Consider the following 23837-nt stretch of genomic DNA (forward strand, 5'->3'; position numbering starts at 1 on the left):
AATGAATCCCAGGGCCAACAGGAACGCCCTGAAACCGTTAAGCTGGAGAATTCTCATTCACCGGATTGACTTTTTTTTTTTTCCTCTTCATGACTGAAAAAAGCAGCTTTAGGACACAGGATTTTAATAACCCATGTAATACCCCACACAACCTCTTAGAAAACGCAGTGTCCCGAACCAGAACCCTAAGTGTGCAGGAAGGTCGTGACACTTCTTCACGCGGCCACGTACCTTCTGTTAGTCGGACAGGCGGAAACCGGCCCCCGGTCGCTGACATGGGCAGTCTGCGATCTGTGACTACAAACATAAAACTGCTCGCTGCAGGCAACCGGTCTGTCGGTTCCGTTCGCCCTACTGGTCACAGGTGAGCTGCCGCCGCCCTTCCGGACTCGACTGAATCCCTTCGCGTCCGCCGAGGGGCCTCAGACGGAGAACTCTGGGCCTCCTTTCCTGGGTCTGGTCTGCGGCCGCCCCAACCGGAAGCCGACGAAGGGGTTCATCCAGAGGAGCGAGGGGGGCCCCCCGAAGACAGACCGCATCCCCTCCCATCTCAGCCTCCGCTCCCACGTCGGCTTCTCACTCTTCAGCCTCTCGATCTCCTGGAGGCAGAAAGGAGAGCAGGTGGGTGGCAGGCAGCACCGGCAAAGCCCCCGACACGCGCGGGTCGGGCCCCGCGGTCACGGCAGAGGAACCGCCACAGTGTGGGATCCGGTTCCGTGGGACAGCCACGTGCTCAGGTGACGTGTGGCCTCGCGGTCAGCAGGGCAGACCCTCCTCGCCCGGCCGGCCCCGCGGCCTCCTGAGTGCATCCGGGCCGCAGCCACGGGCCAAACCAACATGAGACACGGCCGGCCGGGGGCCACCCGCATATAGTGGTGGCAGGGCGGAGCGCGTCCTCTGGGCCGGGGCACCGGCCTTCTTTCCGTTTGTTACACACCTTTACCCAGTGTCTGCCCTAGACCCTCCAGGGCGGAGGCATGAAGGCCATCGGGTCCCTGCCCCCCACTCAGCTGGTCTAGGGGCTGGGTCTCCCAGAAACCGGGAATCGGCCTGGCTCTCTCTGCCCGGCTCTGCTGACTCTCGAATCAAACTGATCTCTGAACCTGCACGGCGCACAGACAGGGGAATGACCAACACAGGGAGCCCGCCGCAGCTTATGGAGACGGCCCTACCTCCCGAGTTAGTACACTCGCACCCGCTGTGGCCGCTGGCCTTTCCCACTCACTCAAGCCAAACGCCGGGCGAGCGCAACGGAGAAGGAAGCGTACCGTTTCGTCATTGCATATGGAGTGAATCTGGGTACCAAACATAACCGCGGTGAACGTGAAAAACAGAAGACCCTCAAGGCACAGGAGGATCAACAGGATTACAGTCACCGGAGGCGAGAAGTCACTGCATTCTGTGAACGAGAGAGAGCGGGCCGTGAGAGGCCACCAGAGCACAGCAGCCCCCCAAGCACGGGACGGCCCAGCGGCTGCGCATAGGAGCGTCCTCGCGGTGCCGGCCCCGAAGCCGGCGCGGACGGACGGAAGGGCTCATCCGTAAACGGGCACGTTCGCCGTTCACCACAGGGCGGGGGCGGCCACCCCTCCAGGCACAGACCCACTCCACCGTCTCTCGGTCAGCTTCCCCGTCACCCCAGGTTCCTGCTAAGACTGCACGTGCACGCTCAACTGCGTACTGACCTTCAGCGAGAGCTAGGGGAGGGGACAGCCCTGCAGGCCCCCCGGGGGTGAGTCTGTCTGACCTGCCGGCCGGTCTGGGGTGCGGCAGTCAGCGCCCACCTGACTCGCTCCTGCCGCGCTGTGCTTTGGGGGTCCAGTGACGCGAGGACCACACGGAACAACCCCCAGCTGGCTGACCAGAAAGCAAACGCAAGGTTTGGTGGGAGGATGCTGACTTCCAGGCAGGCTCCCACTCTGCAGAGCGACTCAGCACCAACTACTTCTGGACTGAGGAAGGACGATTCTGTGCACGTGGCTTCGATCCACGAGCAAAACAGCGGTGTTAAAACCCGTATTTCTTCCTAAAGGAACTTGTCGATTCCCGTAGCTTTTCCCTTTCCGCCTGACGGCGGGCACTTGTGGGAAAGAAACCCACGCAGAGCTTACCGGTCCACTGCCCTCGGACACAGGAAATGAACTGGAGGCCACAGAGGATCAGAGCGTGGACTGAGGACAGAGCTATGTACATCTGGAACAAGACAGAAGCAGATTAGCACTCAGGGAGCGATGACATATTTTAGGAGCAAAGGCCACGTCGGCGTGTCGACCCTGTCTCGTTCGTCAGTCACAATTAAGGACGGGAAGAATCAGTCCCAGTGGTTGCCGGCTGCCCACCCGAGGTCACGATGGACGCGGGACGCGTTTCGCCCAGCTGTTAGCACCTGTGACTCAAGGCGTCCGAGCGAGGACGAAACCGCGTCCAATACCTAAACTAACACGAGCAGACACACCTGCCGGGGTGCGTCCTACCCACCGCGGCACAGTTTATCACGCGGGTCCCGGAGAACCTCGTCAGACGGGAGAATAAGTTCGCCTGCTCCGGGCAAGGCTCTAGTTACAGACTCAAGACGAGTCGGCACGCGAGGACTTTGACTCACAGTGAAGAGCACGAAAAACCTCTGGTTCTTTTCTCCCACGCAATTGTTCACCCACGGGCAGTGATGGTCCATCTTCCGAATACATCTTTTGCAAATACTGAAAAGGAGAAACCTGTCGGTGTTCCACGTGCTGAGAACACACGACCCCAGGCCGCGCATCCAACGCACAGAACGTGGTGCTGGGAAGAGGCCTCTGGGAAGGGGCTCCTGCTCTGGAGGAGGGGCTGTCGTATCGGCCACGGCGAACACGGGCTGCTCTGGGCAGGGGGTGCTCTGGGGAGGGGGTGCTGTGGGGGGGCTGCTTGGGGTAGGGGGCTGTTCTGGGGATGGGGTGCTATGGGGGGACTGCTCTGGGGAGGGGGTGCTATGGGGGGGCTGCTCTGGGGAGGGGGTGTTATGGGGGGCTGCTCTGGGGCAGGGGGCTCCTTGGGGCGGGGGTCTGCTCTAGGGAGGGAGTGCTATGGGGGCGCTGCTCGGGGCAGGGGGTGCTGTGGGGGGGGGGGCTGCTCACGGCAGGGGGCTGCTCTGGGGAGGGGGTGTTCTGGGGATGGGGTGCTGTGGGGGTGCTGCTCGGGGCAGGGGGCTGCTCTGGGCAGGGGGTGCTGTGGGGGCGCTTCTCGGGGCGGGGGGCTGTTCTGGTGAGGGGGCTCCTCGGGGCAGGGGGCTGCTCTGGGGAGCGGGTGCTGTGGGGCCGCTGCTCAGGCACGGGGCTCCTCGGGGTGGGGGGCTGCTCTGGGGAGGGGGTATGGGGTGGCGCTGCCTGGGGCGGGGGTGTGGAGGGGTGCTGCCCGGGGCGGGTCCTTCGGTACCTGCAGTGATGGGCACGCTCAGGCTTGATGCAGCAGCACTTGGGACACTTGTAGATCACCTCCCCAGGCTTCAGCTGCAGACTCTCCACGTGTTCCTTAGTGGCGTTTCCTTTGGGCACTGCCCCCTGTAGCGGGACAAGAACATATTTTGGTTCCAGGGAAGGAAAGCTCAAAAACAGAATCAGTGAGCGCACGCGCTTCGGTCTGAAATGCCGTCAGATGATGCGCGATGCCACGGCCGCCACGTAAAGTGCGGCGATGTGACTGTCCCTCGGGCAGGACCGGAAGTCACTTCCCACGAAAAGTGGCATCTGCATTCACATGAACTCGAAACACCTTCTCATCCTTTCTGAACCGGTCAGTCGCCTGAGGCTTTCCTGGCTTTACGCAGAACACGCCGGAGGCGAGGCTTACTCGTCAGGCCTTCCCGACTCAAGGGCACTGCCTGTCCCCGAAGGGCGCCAGCGTGTTCTGTGACACCCTTCCCTGTCACCGCGCTCTCACGGGCAGGGCTGACGTGACCGGGGTGGCCCAGAGTTTCCCCATCAGCTGCAGCCGGGCAACCCTCACGGGACGCAATCAAGAAGGACCTTCTCTCACGTCTGCGAGGCTGCGTCACGCGCCCGGGTCTGCCGGCCTCGCCACGGGCGCTCACGCACGCACACCTGCCAAGTGCGGCCCTGAGACGGGATCGGTGCCGGCCGTGGGGAGGGCCCCGCGGTGGGAGGGCAGGGGCAGGGGTGCCCCACGGGCTGGCCAAGGCGAAAGACGGCAAGAGGCAGAGCGCCAGCGAGGCCCGGGCAGCGGCCACCGGGGGCTGCGCAGTGACCACACGTCCGCGGGACGGGACTCCGGGAGCCACGGCGGGGTGCACGAAGAAAGGGGACCCGCTGGCGTGGAGGAGGCTCGTAACGGTGGCAAGGTGGGAACGAGGTCCCCGCTCCCACCGGCTGGCGCCACGGAGCCTGCACCTCGAGCAGAAAGGCACGCTGGGAAGGGCAGGCCGGGGCCGCGGAGGGAGCGCAGACCCGAGGAGACGCGAGGCGGCAGTGAGCAGTGGCGGGGACACAGTGGCGGGGATGGCGAGGGACTCCTCGAGGCCCGGGCACAAGAGCCGAAGCTGCGTGGGGCAAGGGCTGACCTAATACCCGTGCACCAGCAGGAGGAGCCCAGCCCTCCCTGCTCCTCAGTTCACCTCCCAACACACAAGCACTTGTCCCTTGGCCATGCTAGCACTGGGAAGCTGTTCGGGTCAGGAGCCTAGTGTTTCCTGACACTACAATTTTCTCCTTAACAAAGATTTAAAAGTGAAAGGTTCAACACATTTTGGCTTTGAAAATTTAAGTCAGGATGCTAATTTTAGGGGATTTACGTACCACAACCTGGGGTCTTTCATCAGGTTTCCTCCACCCATCCGGCAGTCACAACGCTATACGGATCTTACAAACCCCGCGACGTACACGCTCCCGGTGACAGTTCAGTGTCACGTGTTTCCATAGTAGGGGGCAAGGGACCCAGTTTTAAAACTCCACACACCTTCATTTTTACGAGACAGACATGTACCCTTCCCCAGTAAAAACTGTGACCCACTGCCGTACCGTTCTGAAAAGCAGACACCCCAACAACCACCCCTCTTTTCCAAGAGATCCCTTAGGACTGTTTCCTGACAGAGGGACAGCCGCACGGCCCTCACGCGGGGCTTAACGGCTGGGGGCCCCCACTGGTGTTTAGGGCGTCTTTCTTCTGGTTCCTGGCCCAGAACCCCGCGGAGGCGACAACGCTCTCGGGGCCTCGGGAGGCCCTATGCCGATTCTGCGTCCCTGTCCCTCTCCCGTATCTTTCCATCTCATCCCAACTCCCTGTCACGCGTTCTGGATCCCCAAGACCTAGCCAAGGGGCAGCTGAGAACGGGGCTTTCCCCTAGACCTACATACTCATTTATGGATCTCCCAGGGCGCAGGGAGCATGTGAAAACAGGCACAGGGGTGCAAGTTGGCAACTCCAGAGTGCAGTGAAAGCCTCAAGACAAAGGCCCGGGTGATGAAAATGTCCTAAAACTGACTATGGTGGGGATTTCACAGCTCCGGATAAGACCCACTTAACTGTGCACTTTAAAAACGTAAGTTTTATGGTACACGGATTAAATTCGAATTAAAATGCTGACATCCAAGGCCCCAAACTCCTCCTTGACCTTGGAAGGCCCTCCCTCTGAACACCGCATCCAACGTTCTCTGTAGTGACCCGACCAGGAAAACGAATGTGTCCATGCAGGACAGACGCAGCGTCCTGCCCCCACCTCTCTACCACCTCTCCTCGGCTCCCCCCAGCCTCCTTGGGGCTTCCTCCAAGGGTGGAGACCTTTTTCCGTAGGAGGAGGGGGGCCGGGATAGGAGCTGGACCGCAGGGCCCAGGAGCAGGGTTGCACTCCCAGAGGGAGGCTGTGCTGAGTCTCTGACGGACATCAGAGTGGGCTGCGGTCAGAGACTGTGAGGTGAGGCTACAAAGCCGCTGGGAGGCCATGCATCTGAGTTCGTCCCACAGCGCCGCTCCCGGCTGCCCACCCGGCCGGGTCTATAATGCTGCCCTCTACCCAGGACCCCCACCAGGCAAGGGACCGAGTGAACAGAGCAGGGAAAAGCCCCGGGATCTGAGCTCAGACAGCCAGAGTCCCATCAGCGTCCACATAAACCACGCTCTGCGGACTGATCAGTATCGCTTCAGCCTCAAACTCCTCATCTCATTCATAAAAAAATCTGTACAAGACATTAACTTCTCAGTCTTTTCTTTGGACAGAGCCACCAACAGACACGAGCCTTGAAGACTGTAATTCACAAATCAGGAGCCCCCGCCCCCGAGGTTTAAAACCACTGTTTTAATGCTGTCGAAAGAACCTGTTTTCAAATGAAGCTCCACAGGGACCACAAGCACCCGGCCGTGCACGCCGATGGCCAGAATGTCTCCGCTGAGCCTGCGGGCCCTCCTGCCCCACACAGCGGCCCTCCGTGTCCCCTCCGGGCTCTGCAGCAAGCCTGGATCCAGGGTCTGCAGGGGACTTCTGGCTGAGCTGTAAGGGCCTCAACCGCTCTGCTTACCTAGAGGAGGTCTCACACCTCAGAGAAAGAACCTCAACCCCAACGCACAGGTTCTGAATCCAGCGGCCTTCGGGGCGTCGGGGACCGATGGCAGTTCACGGCGTCAGGTCTTTATTCTGAGGGAAATCGCTCCCACACGGAGCCCAATACAGCACCTTGGTTTTGTCGACACCGCACAATACACCCGGGTCGGGCTCCCTCCCTGACCCCTGAGCCTGAGCCGAGGACACCTCGCTTGCGCAGTCACTTCCTCCCGGGTCAACGACCCACACCTGGTGGAACCAGTGCGGTCACTGAGGAGCTCTCCCTCCCTGCCGCACAGACATGCAGGACCTTGACCCTCTCCAGGCTAGAAAGATGCTAGCCTCGGCTTCTGTGTGTAATTACAGAACAATTAGCAAACTGTGAAGCTAGAAAGAACTTAGAGATCATATCTAACCTCCATTTAGCCCACTGAAGTTCAAGTAGCTGCTTCTGGTCAAAAGGCAACGGAAAAGATTAGTTACGTGGTGAAATCTAGAACCAGATCTCCCAGCTGTCAGTCTGATCTGCAGAGAAACAAAGCACTTAAACCAGGAGGGACTTGACAAATCACTCAGGGACACCTTTACATTTGCACAAACAGCCCGATGGGATGGATTTTCATTTCTGCACGGAGACCCCACTTTGAGCAATGTTTATGCTCCAGTTCAGACATGAAACAAGCAGGGTGCCTGCTGGGTGCGGACGGGGAGGCGCGTGACTCCTGATCTCGGGGTCACGAGTTTGAGTTGCATGGTGGGTGTGGAACCCGCTTTACATAAAGAAATAGGGGCGCCTGGGTGGCTCGGTCGGTTCAGCGTCCGACTCGACTTTAGCTCAGCTCATGACCTCGTAGTTCACGAGTTTGAGCCCTGCGTTGGGCTTTGCCCTGACAGTGTGGAACCTGCTAGGGATTCTCTCTCCCCCTCTGCTTCCTTTCTCCACTTGTCTTTGCTCGCACACTCTCTCTCTCTCTCAAAATAAACAAATAAACTTAAAAAAAAAAAAAAAAAAACCAACACAAAAATGCTACACGTCTGTACCAGGAGTTAATAAAAGCCCGAGGCCAGAGGAACAGCACCTTCGCCACGGGGTCTGTGGTGCCCCACGACCAGACACGAGAGGGGATGAAGGGTGACCGTGGGTACTCACGGGGTCTGTGAGCATGGTTCTCAGGTGGGACGACAGGGCCAGCACCGCTAGGCAGTTAAAAAGGACTCCGTTGACCACAGAGTACCAGAAGTCTTTGGAAGGCAGCAGCATGACGAAAGTCACCACAAAGTCCGCATAGACGACCAGGAGCCACGTCATGACGGCACAGATCATGCCGCAGCCGTCGCGGATGAACCAGACCCTGTCGGCCACGTCAGCCTCGGAGGAAGAGGACGACGAAGAGTCGTAATTGTCGTTTTCGGCCAGGAGAGGATGATGCTCGACATCCCGGAGCCGGTGTCCTGATGACGGCATGGTGTCCCCGGGCACCCTAGGAGACGGGACAGAGCTGATGAGGCTCGGGGGGGGGGGGGGGGGGGGCACGTGCACACTGGTAAACCGGACGGGTTAGTCTGCTCCGGACCATCTCGCGAGACAGTCCACACACAGCAGAAAAGAACATTAACAACGGAACAAGACCTGAACTTTAAAATCTTTCACCTCGGGGACTAGTTTACAGCCTATGACACAGTACACCCCACGGCACGAGTGACCCCGAGGCGCACACAGCCGCCGAAGGCCAGCCACAGCCACGGACGAACAGAGATAAGGGAAAGAAGAGGCCGGATGCAGCCTCCCAGCCGCGGTGGAGACCAAGCGAGTCGTGCCACAGCCGCCACCCTCGCCAGCAGGCCCAGGCCGTGTCTGTGCGGAGGCCCCGGGCCCCCGTCCGCTCAGGACCCCCGCGTACGGTGCGCTTCTGTGTCCCCTCCATCGCCCTGAGCTCTGTGCTGTTTCGGGAGGGCACTCCTGTCTGCTTTCACGTCTTAACACTCTCGTTCCCTCGTTAATCCATTCGCTGAGCCGTTCTCGGACACCTCTCCCGTGCTTCCCACGTTGCCTGCTACAGGACAGCGCGCGGGGTGTGAGCGAGCGGACTCCGGAAAAACCCGGACTCTCCTTGGCCGGCTCTGGCTGCCGCGCTAGTGCACGCCCCGACAGCGACCCGCGCGGCTGAGTGCTCGTGATCGCGGTGGGGAAGCGGGGCTGGGGGTTCGCTTGGCCTTGGTGTTCACGCACGGGAAGGAGAAACACCCACGGCCTTCCGTCAGGGGCCCTGAGGACGCTCAGCGTGGGAGCGGGAGCGAGGGCACCGCCGGGCCGCCACGGGCCTACAGATGGGCACGGCTCCTCCTCGGAAGCAACTGCGGCACAGTGATGACAAGGACGAGCCGACGGGAGGCAGGTCGGTGCACGGGCACGAGACCAGACCCGGTTTCCCTCAGGCCATAAAATAACCCCGCTCGCAGGTCGGACACACACTGCTTGAAGGTTTTCTCTGAGTGACACACAAGAAACTGAAGATGAAGAGAGCGTGGACAGACCACAGCCAGCCTTCTGGCCCGTCGGCGCTCCTTCCCAGGGGTCCGCTCCGTGCAGACGAGCTCCCCGCGCCCCTCTCCCCCCAGCAAGCCGTCCTGACAGGTGCCGTTCCCCAGAGGGGCACACTTGGAGAAGGGCTTTGGCACACCTGACGTGACCATCGGAGGACGGCGCACACCCCCGGTGCAGCCCAGTTCTGTCAGTGCCCGGGCAGTGACTGGAAGCTTCAACCGTCCCTGGAACTCTCAGGGCCCGCCCGCCGGTGCTGCCTGTGGCGTGCAGACCCCCTTCTGCCTTAAGGGAGCTCCTGTGCATCTCCCCTCCCTGGCGGGCTCTCATGAAGGGTCCGGCCTTCTCCCCGTGTGCCCGTCTGCCGCGTGCAGGCTGTTGGGCCCCCGGCAAGGGCATGTTACTCGGCAGATGCAACACCAAGAGACCGGTCCCTTTCTCAGATTTAAGTAGTTTCATAGCGATTTCCATGAAAGAGTCTTAGCGCATCGTCACTATACATCGGCCTTAAGCCGGAGAATCCCTGCGACCGGCCTCCGTTTTGCTCCACGGCCGCTCCTCGAGCAGGACGCTCCCCGTGACGAGCGGGCGCTTGCTCGCCGGACAGCAAGACAAGAAGCTACGGGCCAGCCTTGTGCCAGAGCGCGTCTGGGCAGTCGGAGAGCAGGGCCCGGCGGGTCGTCCGGAGGCACGGCGCACGCTGGGCCCGTCCCGCTCGGCCCTGCCGGCAAGGTACCGGTGACAGGCGTGCTCCTGCAGGGGAAGCCGCAGACGCACGGACGCCGTGGGAGGGCGCCGATGTGCCACGGTTGTCAAATCCACCGAAGGCCACGGGAAAAGAACCTGACAGCCCAAAGTCACTTCGTGTCCAGGAAAACCAGCACTGAACACGGCAGGGCGCGGCCGGCTAGACCGGGTGCTCGGTCACCGGCTGCACGAGCCGGCGTTCTGCCGAGTCACCGTGTTTACACCACAGGAAGGGAGGGGAGGAAGTGAAGAAGCCATGCAGACGCTGGAAACGGGACAGCAGACGGACACCGCCTGCAGCCGCCGGGGCGAGGGCGCCGCCCCCTCCCCGCTCAGGGCCCCACCGCCCTCGTCTCCAAGCCCTGACGGCCACCTCTGAGGGAACCCAGAGGCAGCGCGATCGAGCGACGGGCGAGCCCCGCCATCATTGGACTTTAGCGGCCGATTTAACGGGATGCCGTCCAGGCTGCCGCACCTGAGCCGTTTATGCTCACGTTAGGGACAGCGGTTTCCCAGAACGCGGCAGGTGGCACGGCGGGTCGCCGCGACGTGTGGGGACTGCCATCCAGGCGACGCTTCCCGTTAATTCTCGCCCGGCGCTCACCTCGTCTGCCATACGGATCGCTCACGGGTTCGCGTCACGGAGCCCCCTCCAGAGGCGGCGAGCGAGCCGAAGCCCACAGGTCAAAGAGTGACCGTCTATACCGCACAAACCGCCCCGTCAACGAACGCAGTCAGGGTCGGCAGGGCCCCTCGCTTACCTCACAAACGAGCTCGAAGCATTACTTGAACATTTTGCGCCTTTTCTTCAGGATGTGAAGGTGCATAGTGTCCTATGTGACGGGATCTGAAAGACAACAAGATCTGATGCGAAAGGTTACTTCTCTTACGACTGAAGTACACGGCATTTCTTAGGCCGTGATTAATTCGGGGAGCTGTATAACCAACATCACACTTGTCACGTAAAGTTCCGCTACCCGGAACCACCCCTGACGATGAAGTCATCGCTCCTCTGCATTTCCACTACTAGTAAACTCTGAAGTGATTCACGTTACACCTGCCCTAGGATTAAATGCGAGTTTAGAAGCCCGAACCTCTTGAGAAAGATCCCCAGGGAGAATCCAGGCCACATCCAACCAGCCTGCGTTTCAAAAGCCGACAATGGTTTTAGCGGCCACAGCAGGAGGATCACAGAGAAACGGGAGAGAGCCAGACCACGAGGGGAGAGGTGCTGGACAGGGGATGCCGGGCCCACGGGGAGGGAGGGAAACAGGGAACCGAGTGAGGACCGCCTACTGGAGGAAAAGACCGCCCCCCCTTGGCGTCTCCCTCTGGCTCCCGGTCACCCGCGGGCGGCAACCAGACGTGGCCTCTGTAGAAGCACTCGTGTGTGGCCCTGAGAAAAAGGGCCTGAAGATAACAAGGTGGGCGGGACCCCCGACATAAACAGTCTTTATTCCCAGCACGAATCTTTTCATTAGGTTTTTTTTTCAAGCTGTCCATTTATTTCCAGTCTTTCTGAAATATGACTGGCACGCACCACTGTGTGCGTTCAAGGAGGACAGCTTAATTCTTTGGCTTACACGTGGGTCAGATGCTTTGAAAAAAGCCCACAACGGGGCTCGCGAAAGGCTAGAGCCCCAGAAAGAAACACAGAACAGGCAAAAGGCAGAGAGAGAACTTAAGAAGAAATAAGAAATCGTATCTGTGAAACAAAAGAGGAACATTCTGAGAACTTCCTAGTTACTGAAAATAAAAATGGTGACAGAATTTTAAAAACAGGATCGGACAGGAGAGTGAGGAACTCTCCCAAAAGGAGAGCTAAGCGACAAAGAGAAAGAACTCAGGAGACAGCACGAAATACAGCCGGCTGGCCCACCGTCCCGGCGCCTGTCCGTTCTTTCTCCCGTGTCCTTCCAATAGATTATTCTGCTCAAGCAAACCCTCCGTCGGTGCTGTCTTCCGAAACCAAAACCCCTGACTAGGACAGCGGGAGGCTGGCGTGCAAGTCGGGGAGGAGAGGGGCCGGGGGTCAGGAGGCGGGAGGCGCCTCTCCCGGGGGCCCCCCAGTCCCTGCCACCAGACAGACGCTCCAGAGCAGAGCGAGGCTGCTCACTGTCCTGCCTTAAGACTCCTCAGAAGCCACTTCCCCCTCAGCACCTACCCGATGACCCCCCTGCCTGTCCTCCCACCTCCACCCCGGCCACTGTCCCCTAGCACCTTTCCAGCCCTGAGCCCCTTCTGAGGAACAAATGTGGCCGTGACTCCAAAGCTGCTGAAACTAATGGGGGGGGGGGGGGAAGACTTTTAAAATACGGTATTTATATACAGTAACTTTGTTCACATAGCTATGCGGTAACCAACAACTATTAATATGCAAAGATACTTTGAACTGTTTTCAGATAAGCTTACGTAATAATGTTTTAAAGTAAAGCTGGCTTTGCAAAATACAAGACTGCTCAGAGGTCACGTTTAGAGCAGCATCTCTACAATGAGACCAAATCCCCAATTACTTGTATATATTTTAAAAAGTAACCGACACAGCAACCGCTTCGAAAAGAAAAGCGGCCTGGCACTTTCTCCCAGTTAAACACCCACCCTATGACTCAACAATTCCACTTCGAGATATTTACCCAAGAACGCTGAATGTGAACACAAACATGGACAGCACTGTTCACGCAGCTTTATTCATAATCTTCCGGACTAGAAACAATCCAAATATCCAGCACCAGGAGGCGAATAAACAAACTACGGCACAGGCACATTCTTGCAACGGCACACTTCTAAGCAACAAAGAGGGAAAAAGCTACTGATACCTGCAACACCGTGGCTAAATCCCCAAAACCTTCTGCCATCCGCAGAAACGGTTTACTCAACACCTCTCTGGAGGCAAGGGAAAGGAAAGCAAAAACGAACTATTGGGACCTCATCAAAATAAAAAGCTTCTGCACAGAGAAGGAAACTATCAGCAAAACTAAAAGGCAACTGACGGAATGGCAGAAGAGATTTGCCAACGATGTATCAGATAAAGGGTTAGTATGCAAAGTCTATAAAGAGCTTATCAAACTCAACACCCAAAAGACAAATAATCCGGTGAAGAAATGGGCCAAAGACATGAATAGACACTTCTCCAAAGAAGACATCCAGATGGCCAAACGACACATGAAAAAAATGCTCCACGTCACTCCTCATCAGGGAAATACAAATCAAAACCCACTGAGATACCACCTCACACCTGTCAGAACGGCTCACATGAACAACTCAGGCAACAACAGATGCTGGCGAGGATGTGGAGAAAGAGGATCTCTTTTGCACTGCTGGTGGGAATGCACGCTGGTGCAGCCACTCTGGAAAACAGTAGGGAGGTTCCTCAAAAAACTAAAACTAGAACTACCCTACAACCCAGCAACTGCTGGGTATTTATCCAAAAAAGTTAAACTAGGTATTTATCCAAAGGATGCAGGTATGCTGTTCCGAAGGACCACATGCACCCCAATGTTTACAGCAACGCTATCAACAATAGCCACAGTATGGAAAGAGCCCAAATGTCCATCGATGGATGAACGGATAAAGAAGATGTGGGGTATATATACAGTGGAGTATTACTCGGCAATCAAAAAGAATGGGATCTTGCCATTGGCAACTATGTGGCTGGAACTGGAGGGTATTATGCTAAGTGAAATTCGTCAGAGAAAGACAAATTATCATATGACTTCACTCACATAAGGACTTTAGGATACAAAACTGATGAACAGAAGGGAAGAGAAGCAAAACTAATATAAAAATAGGGAGGGGGACAAGACATAAGAGACCCTTAAATATAAATATAGAGAACAGAGGGCTGCTGGAGGCGTTGTGGGAGGGGGATGGGCTAAATGGGGAAGGGGCTTAAGGAATCTACTCCTGAAATCGTTGCTCTCTCTATGCTAACCAATTTGGATGTACGTTAAAAAATAAATACATTAATTAAAAAAAAAAATGTTCTGCCATCTACATGGCCCTTGAAACCAGGCAACATGAATTTATTTTGAAAGAATTCAAAGTGGGTTTGAACACAAGGGGAATGACTGAGAAGAGCCAAAGGTACCTTCTCGGCTGTTGGAAATGCCCCGGATCCTGAGAGGGACATAGCATCTGTCAAGACAAAAGTCGGGGGGCGCCTGGGTGGCTCAGTCGGTTAAGCGTCCGACTCCGGTTCAAGTCACGATCTCGCTGTCTGTGAGTTCGAGACCCGCGTCCGGCTCTGCGCTGTCGGTTCAGAGCCCGGAGCCTGCTTCGGATTCTGTGTCTCCCTCTCTCTCTGCCCCTCTCCTGCTCATGCTGTCTCTCTCTGTCTCAAAAATAAATAAAAACACGTAAAAAAAAATTTTTTTTTTAACTTAAAAAAACAAAACAAAATAAAAGAAAACAGGGGCGCCTGGGTGGCTCAGTCGATTGAGAGTCCGACTTCGGCTCAGGTCATGATCTCACAGCTCGTGAGTTCGAGCCCCGCGTCGGGCTCTGTGCTGACAGCTCGGAGCCTGGATGGAGCCTGCTTTGGATTCTGTGTCTCCCTCTCTCTCTGCTCCTCCCCCACTCACGTTCTGTCTCTCAAAAATAAATAAAAATTAAAAAAAAAATTTAAAAAAAAAAACAAAACAGCCAACAGTCAACAGTGCGCTTAAAATTGTACATTTCATCACACATTAATCCCGCTTCATTACGAGAATGAACGGGAGGAAAACAGCCAGTGCGAGTTCATGTGCCGGGTGGGAAAGGCCAAGTGAAGCCAAGCTCCAGCCAGATGTTTCCTCCAGAAGCTGCGCTCAGGAGCCAAGACGTCTCGGACAAGACGTCCCTTCAGACAAAGTTCTTGGCCTCTTCCCTTGCTTTTTACCTTGGCTATAAACAGAAAATGTGTTCTCAAGTACAAACTGAAAACAAATGAACGAAAGACATCGGTATTCCTTGGTGATGAGTTACTACAAAAAAGAATCAAGAGGGGCACCCGCTGGCTCAGCGAGTGGAGCGTGTGACTCTTGATCTCGGAGTTTTGAGTGCGAGCCCCATGCCGGGCGTCGAGAGTACTTAAGAAAATAAAATCTAAAAAAAAAAAAAAATCATGATATAATTACTTTCTCTATTGCAATAAAAAGAATGTCTACCCTAGAGTCTGGTATTCATGTTTATATTACAATGCTGTTTAAACTCATTATGGCTTTAGTATTCATACACCCACTGATGACCTATAAAAAGCAGGAATAAGCAACTCTCTGCCTCAGGCACAGAAGCAGCATATGAAGCAAACACAAGCCATGAAAGATCTACTGAATTCAAACGTGGCGGGGGGCGGGGGGGGGGGGGCGGTTCCAACACCATCCCCTCTACACCAGGCCCCCGATGCACAAGCACAGACGGGAGCTTTAGCCCACAGGAGTTCACAGACCAGCAGAGGTGGCAGTCGGGGTGGTAAATAATATGCTAAGTGTTACCCCCAAATCAGGAGCCAAGTGTGACGGGTGAGAGGGAGGACGGCAGCTAATTCTGTCTGGAGGAGCCAGGGAAAGCGTCAAGAAAGCAAGGGGACCGCGTGGTGGGCCGTGACAACAGGCAGGGCCCAGACAGGAGAGAAGAGTGTGAGAAGACCCGGGTGGGAGAGGCGCACGGCGTGCTACGGGGCCTCAGGCCTGGGGAGAAGGAGGGTGGGGAGAGGCAGGGGGGACGGGCAGACCGGGGCCACTTCCGAGGTGCTCAGAAGGGCCCGTGGAGGAGTCTGGAAGCCTGGACTCATTCCGCTGGAAGGGGAGGCACCAGTACTTTGTGGACAGATGCTTTAAAATGGAATTGGCAACAAGGTGAGACGCGGGTGGAAGGAGGCTGCTGCGGCCGAGAGCGGAGAAGGCGCAGGCCGGGGCCAAGAGGGGGCAGGGCCTGTGCGCCCCCATCTCACAGCCAGGCCCAGGAAGAAAGAGCATAGCAGGGACCGACAGCACGGGGCAGCGGGGGCACAACACAAGGACGCGACAGGGACTCGGAAACACTGCTGCCCCGGCCGCTTCTTCCGCGACGCAGGAGCTGCAGACTCAGGGCGAGAGCCCGAGACCGGGACTCACAGACTTACAGGCACCTGTGGAACACACTGGCGGACAGTCCTCCGCCCTCCCCCTGCCCCGACCTAGAGACCCCAGCACAGAGGGGACGAGCAAAGGGGGACCGGACGTGACCACCCGAGGGGGCCACAGAAGTGTGGGGCTAGAGCCCTGGAAGGGGTCCAAAGAGCCAGCAAGGGCGCCAGAAGGGCCGGGGAAGAGCAGGCAGGCCGGAGCAGTCAGCCCCAGCGACGCGGGCACTGGAGGAGCCCCCCAGGGATCTCGCCCCGGCAGGTTCAGTCCAGGGCCACGAGCCTGGGAGAGCGGGTGGTGGGAAAATTAGAGAAGCGCTTTCCAAAAGTGCCGGGACGTCCAGGATCTGGAAGCAAAAGCGGAGGGGATTCTGTTTCTCAGTTTCCGCTCTCGTGCACCATCTCCTACGCTACGGTAATCCTAAAGAGGCACAGCAGGCCCTCGCATAACACGGGGTTGGGGACGCCATCCCCACAGACAGTCAAAAACCTGTGGGTAACTTCGGAGTCCCCCGAGATCGAACTCCTAACAGCCTACCGTTGATCTGAAGCCTCACGATGACGGTAACAGCCAACGAACACAATTTTTGTACGTATTCTTATGACGAAGCACGCACGAGAAAAAGTGTTAAGAAAGTCCTAAGAGAAAACACATTTACGGTATTATATACCGTATCAAAAAAATTCACACGAAAGTAGCCTGCGCGGTCAAACCCGGGCTGTGCGGGGTCCCCGTTTGCACACGGGCCGCCTTGGACCCGCAGGGGCTCCACACAGGTGTCACCAAAGTGCATCTTGGTTTGACTGTGCCACGCTTTTAAAAGCCTACCACGGCCCCCAAAGTGATTTAATGGAAACAGAATGAAATATTTATGGACAGTTGAGCCAATTAAGATATCAGACCAAGAAAACATAAGCTAAGAGGCCTCGCCATGCTTACTCCTGTTTCTTTTTTCTTTCTAATTCTGTACTTCTCTGAACTTTTCTTGCCACTACAAAAGTAATTTAGGCTCGCTGCACTTTTGTGTTTTGAAAGGATGAGGGTCCAAGTTTGCAGACTCGGGGGGACGATCCCCTTCCTGAGAAGGAGGAAGCAACAGTGGGGCAGGGGGTCCTATGGAAAACCATGGAGATGGGCTGAAGCTAAAGCCGTTTACACCCCACAGCACTGTTTTCTGAGCAAAGAGTAACCAGTGGGCTGTGGGTGTTACAAGTGCAGAAAGCCACCGAGATCGGGGAACGGTTGCTGCAGGGAGAGCAGCCGAGCAAGTGGTGGGCCCACGAGGTGCCGCAGACCCCCACTTTCTAACAACGTGATGGGACCGCTTTGCTCTGCCGTCCAAGAGCCCAGCTCAGCACCCACAGGCTTACGCGGGGCTGGAGAGTAGCCACGATGACCGATGATTCGATGGAAAACCAGGTGTCCAACAGGTGTCAAAGGCAAGGCCTGAGCTGAAATGACCCGTTGTGGAATGCAGGAGGAAGGGGAGAAGCCTGACAAGCCAGTTGGCAGAAAATTCTAAGGAGCTGGAGGTCCTGGTGAGACTACGAACCGGGTTTGGAGGAAGTGACAAGGTGGCCAGGTCGGACGGAGGCTGGATCAGCAGGGCAGTTCCAAGAGCTCAGCGGAGGGGCCCTTCGGGATAAAAAGAAGTTCCAGCACGTGGCTGTGCAAACAGGCTGCGACCTGAAAAGACGTGAAGGGAAAAGTCCAGCACGTCTGTCCCGGGGCATCAACCTTCATCCTGGATGCTAAGTGAGCCAGGGTGGAGCGGAGGACTATAGGCCGTAGAGTCGTAGCTGTGCTTGCTGAAAGAAGGAAAGACTGGAGTGGCCACAGAACGTGCTGTAGTGTATTTACGGCAATTACGTTCTCGAACGTTCCTTCCATCATTTTGCAATCATGAAAGATTTAGTTTGTGCTTTCAAACCCTACCAATCACGTATGGTGTACAAAACCACTATCTTCTCAAATTATTGAATCCAAAGACAGAATATTAACATTCAAGGGGGAAAAAACCCAACAGAATATTAAGCCAAGTAAAGCCAAGTCTCAATAATATGCTGGCACATTATGCACACTGTGACAAGTAAACTTATTTAAGGTTTCTAGGAAGGTCTTCGACACTAAAATACATAACCGCTCTAGAACAGGCCTTGGGTGCTGCCGATCAAAGATGGCAAATGGAGAAACGCACCCACCAGGAGCCAATCTCATGGGTGCACGGGGATGGTGCTGGGTTTTCCTTCTTTCCCACAGGCCACGCTTCAGTCTCTTACTGGGTCCTCCTCTTTGTAGGTGCCTCGGTGGCGGTGCTCAGGCTCAGCCCTGGGTTTTTCCTTTATCTCCGCTCTCTCTAAAGGATCTTCTGGGCTCTCAGGCCCACGAACACTGCTGCTAATGATACACATATCTGGGAAGCTCCGAAACGAACCGTACATCACTGAGTAGATCCTCCCCAACAACCCCCTCCGCCCACCAAACCCTTACGGACCTTCGCAGCTCCGTAGGGCGTACCCCCTCCAGTTGTCAAGGTCAAAACATAGGAGTCACTCTTCACTGAACTCTTCCCCCACCTGCCCCCGCCCCCACCTCTTCACATCGAACCCTCCAGCAAGTCCTGTGGGCGCCATCTCCAAAACCAGCCCAAATCTGCCCTCTTCCACCTCCTGCCCAGCCAAACCACGGCCACGAGCCCTCCTCCAGGCAGTCCGCAGGGCGCCTCCCCAGCACTCCCGGTCGGTCTCTACCGTCACTGCCTCCCTCACCCCAGGGCCCACCCCGAATAAGGTTTCACAGATACAAATCAGATCATACTCCTCCCTTACTTAAAACCACCCAACGAGGGGCCTCTGCCGTTAGAGTAACATCCAAAGGCCTCCCTGTGGTCTAAAGCTCTACCTGACCTGGAGCCTGCTGACCTCCCCACCTCACGGGCTGCCACATGCCCTGCAATGTCCCGGCACACCCCCAGGACTCTGTGCGCTCTGCACCTGTCTGTGCAGTGAGCTGAGGGGCAAGGAGCGTGCCCGAGAAAACTCAGGGACATGGAGGAGAGGCAGTGGGATCTGGCCGGGGTGGGGGAGGCGGGGGCGCAGTCAGGAGTCTGGGAGCCTTGCGAAAAGCAGTCAGGGAGACGTGCGGAAGGGTTGAGGGGAGAGAGAGAGAAGGGGAGGAGGAGAGAATCCCACACTTCTGGGGGAATCTCCATTTCCAGGGTGTCATCCTGAGCACGGGCTGGATGAGGTGGCCTCAAGGACGCGCTCACCGATATCACAGAGGTTTCACGGTTATCCCTGCGCAAGAGCCACAGCCTGTCTCTGAAAGCTTTTTCTAAAGATCCCAAAAAGGTAAACGAACCCTCGGGAATTCTAAATCCAGAGACACAAAGAACACCAGAGTTCCAAACCTCTCTCAGGTGTCCTGTCCCAGGGAACGGCTGGACCTGAACCAGGCTGGCGAATCCCAGCCTCTTTCCACATCTTCCTAAATAGGGGTTCCTTGTTTAACATGACGTGAACTCTTGCAACATCAGACTCGCCCAAATCCAAAACACTGGGAACATCTGACGCGCTAACGTAGCTAGCTCTCAGTTGCAAATTAACGACAATGTAAGATATCAGAAAGGCCAATCACTACGCACCCCCCGTGCACCCCGGAACTTTACATACATCATTACCTTGAAGCCGGCCGCTAGCCTAAGAGCAAGGCCCTAATATGAGCTCACTTCAGGCACGAACAGATGCAGCCTTACAGCTACAGTAACCTGCCCGAGCTCACAGCCAGTGAAGGGTGGACGTGGGACCGTTCTGACTCCAAAGCCCATGCTCTTCCGTTAAAATACACCGCCTCCCAGAGCACTTGGTGTTAGAAAACGCATTCTGTAACGAATAAATTGAATTAGGGAATATGGAACTCTAAGAATTCAAAACATTTCAACACAGAACTGATACTGTAAGAGCCTGTCTCGAGAGAGACACTGGCGGCCTCTCTATCCTGCCTGCCCCCTGCTTACTGGGTGCTGTAAACAAACAGCACCCTTTCCAAAGCACCAGCTAAACACAGAGCCCTCCTCCCCTCCCACGTACCGGGAGCACTCCTCAGGCAACCGGTATTTATTAAGCCCCTTTCGCCCTCTAGACACACAACCCCTCCACCCCTCCCTACAGGCTCGAGGACACCTCCCGCTTAGGGCTCGGCCCCTTCTCTTCCCACCTTTCCCACCACCAAGTTTAGGCACCTCGCCTCGGGCAGGTGCCTCCGCAGGATCCTAATCTCCACGGTCGGTCGCGAGGCCCAACCACCCTCCGTGCAGCTGCAGGAGTCATCACCAAACCTCACCCGGTGCGTCAGAGTCAGTCTGGTCCAAAACCTTTCAGCCTTGCCCACGGCATTCAAGGCCCCACCGAATCTGGCTCCCCTTCCTTCTCAGGCGTGGTGCTCACACTCTCTTCCACACGGCGCGAATGCCGGTTCCCTCACGATGCCCTCTTACCCCTCTGTGCTTCTGTTCCTGCTGTCTCCTCCAAGTTGAGGACTCTCACCCTCTGCTCAGCCAAATTACCCATTGATCAAGCACTTACCAAGCCCCCACTATCTACAGGGGATTGCAGGCTGACGTAATTGTTTTCCAAACTCTAAGATGCTGTGCCAACGTGAGGCATTATCTTGGGCCCATTAGGATCTGGATTTTATTAGACAATAGGATTCTAACAAGGTTTTCCAAGAACGGAATAAAACTCAGTGGTAAGCAGAGCTAAGATTAGCAAGACAAAGACATGTTTGTAGACAGAGGCAAAGCAGTCAGTGAAAGAGAAAAAAAAATCAAAGAGGCAAAAGTAAGAGGAAATGACTGAATGCCGGTCCCGAAACAGGCTGACCAAAGAACAGACACAGAGTTAATGGGAAGAGGGATTCTCTCTTCCTCAGAAGTAAAGGAAAGAAAAAGACTGGTGGACACTGGGAGATATTTTAGCTAGAAAAAAAAATCAAGGTTGAGTGAATTCTCCCAGTGGCCTCTGTCTCCTCCATGCTCCAGAAGGTAGCCATTCATCAGTGGTAAAGCAAAAGAGTGTATTTTTAAGTAGAAAGGGACCATGAAAGAAGGAAGGGTCCTGTGTAATAAAAAGTTTAACCTTGCCCCAAAGGAGGTCTGGCCTTTGTCCTCGGCTGACAGTCTGATTTCGGGTGGGAGCTGGCCACACCATTGAGACCTACAAGGTGGTTCCGAGGGGGGCTCTGGGGCACGCAGCATCAGCATGGCAATTGATGAATCACCCAATTATGCTTATGAAAGGGAACCCCAAAGAAGACTCGAAACACCACGGCTCCTCTGAGTTTCCCTGGCTGGGAGTGCCCCGCGCGTGCGAGCCGTCCCATCCATGCGAGGAATGGGATACATTCTGGATCCGAGAGAGAAGAAGACCCGAGCTTCACCCTGGCTCCTTCCTCAGACTCTGAGCCAGAAGCCTCTTCCCTTGGCTGATTTTAATCTTTACCTTTTACTTGTAAAAAAGCCTCGACTGTGCCCTAACAGCTTTCAGCAAGTTCCGCGAGTCCTTCTCAATTAACAATCAAAACTGAAGGTGGTTTTGAGAACCCCAAAACTTGCAGCTGGTGTCAGAAGCGAGGGTGGTCTGACAGGACTGTTCCCTCTAAACTCTGGAAGTGACCCACTCTCACAGTCGACCTAAACACGTCTCAGATGCCGCAGCTGAATGGTCATGCGGCCAGTTGTGAATACTGACCCTGGACACTGGCTTTGGGGACACAAGGGACTACAATGAGTGTTCACACTTTATGCTCTGCTCTAGTGTTTGACTTTTTATACAAAATAAGCTGTATTATTTAAGTTAACTTACTATTTTTTTTGAGAGTGATAGAGAGTGGGGGAGAGGCAGAAACAGAGGGAGGCTTGAGCTCACGAGCGGTGACATCGTGACCTGAGCTGAAACCAAGAGTCGGACGCTTCACCGAATGAACCACCCAGACACCCCGAGCTGTATTATTTTTATAATTAAAAACACTGTTTTTAAGGAACATAATCCCTAGGAGCCACTTCCGGAAAATTATCCGGTAGATAATCTGTAGACTTGTAGGGGAGCCGGGAAGCTCTCAGATCATCAGTTCATTCCAAACACATTAGGTTCCAATGCAAACTTATTTCTAGTCCCACTGCCTCAAATTACGGAAAACGATACTATCGGTAAGGGTCTCGAGCCTGCAGGTAACACTTTCAGTGAGAAAGCAGAAACGTATCCATACTTTTGACTGAATCCAGACTGCTCTCAACGAAGTTCCTTTTCGTTCTGTTCCTGCTAACACTTGTCCTTTTCTAGAAGGGGATTTCTGCTCTTATCACGGATGGATTAGCACGGCTGCAACGATCCAGTTTGCTCCCTGTAACCTGAGGCAGGCTCTGAGCCACTGGTGGCAGGAATATTTCTGTCCGCGTTTTACGCCCTTTGCTGTGAGCCGAGACATCCGTGCGAAGGGTTCCTTCCGATGGCTGTCGAATGACTCCTTTACGAAGCTACCTTTCGCGTCATCTTGTCCTCAAAAGTCAAGGTGAACCCACCGGTCTAACTCCCAGAAATACACAACGGCCAACAAACCTCAATAACCCGAACCCTTCTTCCTGGAACACCTCCCAGGGTGTTCGAGGAATGCAATTCAACACTTCTGTTCCACCCCCTTGGTTCAAATACCCCAAGAGCTTTTCCCTTTAGTCGAGTTCTGACCTCCTAACCAGCAAGCTTAACAAGGTGACCTCTTAAAAGGTGACTGTAGGTGAGTTCAGGTTGTAAAACAAAGAAATGAAACTCCTCGGCTGTGAGGGGAAGAGTGTAGGGAGAACTGTGTATTGATCCAGGTTTCTAGACCACCTGAGACCGTAAGAGTAAAATAGATTAAAATAGATACATACATGAGCAGCGCGGACAGACACTAAGCAGACTCACTGCACAACTGGTCACGAAAGGAAGCATAAGGAGTTGGTTACTGGTAAGCTAGCAAAGTGTGTCGGTCCAACAGCAGAGACACTTAGTTCCAGCAGCAATGACGCCTCGCGAGGGATGAACCTTGGCTGCAAGAAAAGACGCAGACGTTGACCTGAAGGCTGACCTGATCGCCCCAGATGCCCAGTCCGGCAACCACCCTCCCCCGCCGAAGATCGTTGATCGGGGGAAGGGAAGATCATCAGGAAGATGGGCGAAGAATGAGAGAATAATTCAAACTTTTCAGAAAGAAGGGGGGAACAGGAGCATTCGAGAAGCCACGGGCGAAGTTCAAGAAAGCCCTTTGTAATGCCTGGCTATAAAGCACTCTTTGCAGGTTACAGAAAGGTTTTATAGCCACTCTCCCTTTTGGCTCTAACAACAACCCCGTTATTAGTTTACGAGAGGGGGAAACCGCGGCTCGGGAGAGCTAAGTGTCACGCCCAAGGTCAGGCGAAAACCTGGGGCTGCGATTCGGGCCGTATCCCGAGAGATCAAGAGTGACAGGAGACACCTGGAAGGGAAGGCAAGCGCAGGCACAGAGGTGGCACAGAGGTGCCCCCGAGGAGCTCGGGAAGGTCGCAGAAGCGAGGCGTCCGGAGGAGAGGGCGCAGGGGGGCCGAAGGAAGGGCGGGCCGGGGACAGGGAGTGGCCGGGAGGCCGGGGTGTGAGCAGCCCGCCCGGCCCCGGCCCGACCCGGCCCGGCCCGCCGCACTCACCCGAGGCCCGGGCGGGGTCGCCCGGCGCTGCGGCTCCTCCCGGCCTGCGGCGGCGGCGGCGGCGACTGCAGCGGCCGAGGCAGGGACGCATCATGCGGCCGCGCTCATGGCCGGGCCGGAGCGGGCCCCGCGGCTCGGCTCGGGCACGTCCCGCCGGCCCGGTCTGAGGGAGGCAGCCGCCGAGCGGACACGAGAGCGCAGAGCCCT

General features: G+C 56.0%; 1 protein-coding gene across 11 annotated transcripts; it reads right to left on the reverse strand.

Annotated features, from left to right (window-relative positions):
• Nucleotides 1-107: 107 nt before the first annotated feature.
• Nucleotides 108-23831, reverse strand: ZDHHC7 (zinc finger DHHC-type palmitoyltransferase 7). Of its 11 annotated transcripts, none has more exons than XM_047846158.1 (10): nt 23631-23831; nt 22876-23000; nt 19596-19797; nt 10577-10662; nt 7677-8007; nt 3412-3536; nt 2603-2699; nt 2112-2193; nt 1269-1399; nt 108-599 (listed from the first exon to the last, which is right to left on the reverse strand). In XM_047846158.1, the coding sequence occupies exons 5-10, from the start codon at nt 7989-7991 to the stop codon at nt 423-425; spliced, it is 927 nt and encodes a 308-aa protein (XP_047702114.1). In that variant the 5' UTR covers nt 7992-8007; nt 10577-10662; nt 19596-19797; nt 22876-23000; nt 23631-23831; the 3' UTR covers nt 108-422. The 11 variants fall into 11 exon arrangements, with proteins under 11 accessions (XP_047702114.1, XP_047702112.1, XP_047702121.1 ...); XM_047846156.1 differs by having other exon boundaries at nt 22842-23000; XM_047846165.1 differs by lacking the exon at nt 22876-23000.
• Nucleotides 23832-23837: the final 6 nt, after the last annotated feature.

Source organism: Prionailurus viverrinus, unplaced genomic scaffold (genome assembly GCF_022837055.1).
Source record: "Prionailurus viverrinus isolate Anna unplaced genomic scaffold, UM_Priviv_1.0 scaffold_38, whole genome shotgun sequence".
Taxonomy (NCBI): Eukaryota; Metazoa; Chordata; class Mammalia; order Carnivora; family Felidae; genus Prionailurus; species Prionailurus viverrinus.

Coding starts and splice junctions, on each gene's coding strand:
- ZDHHC7 (XM_047846162.1), bottom strand. CDS start 7,991: ATGCCGTCATCAGGACACCGGCTCCGGGATGTCGAGCATCATCCTCTC. Junction 3,537..7,676: donor GAACCATGCTCACAGACCCC/GTGAGTACCCAC, acceptor GTCCCGCTACAG/GGGGCAGTGCCCAAAGGAAA. Junction 600..1,268: donor CCATATGCAATGACGAAACG/GTACGCTTCCTT, acceptor TTCTGCCTCCAG/GAGATCGAGAGGCTGAAGAG.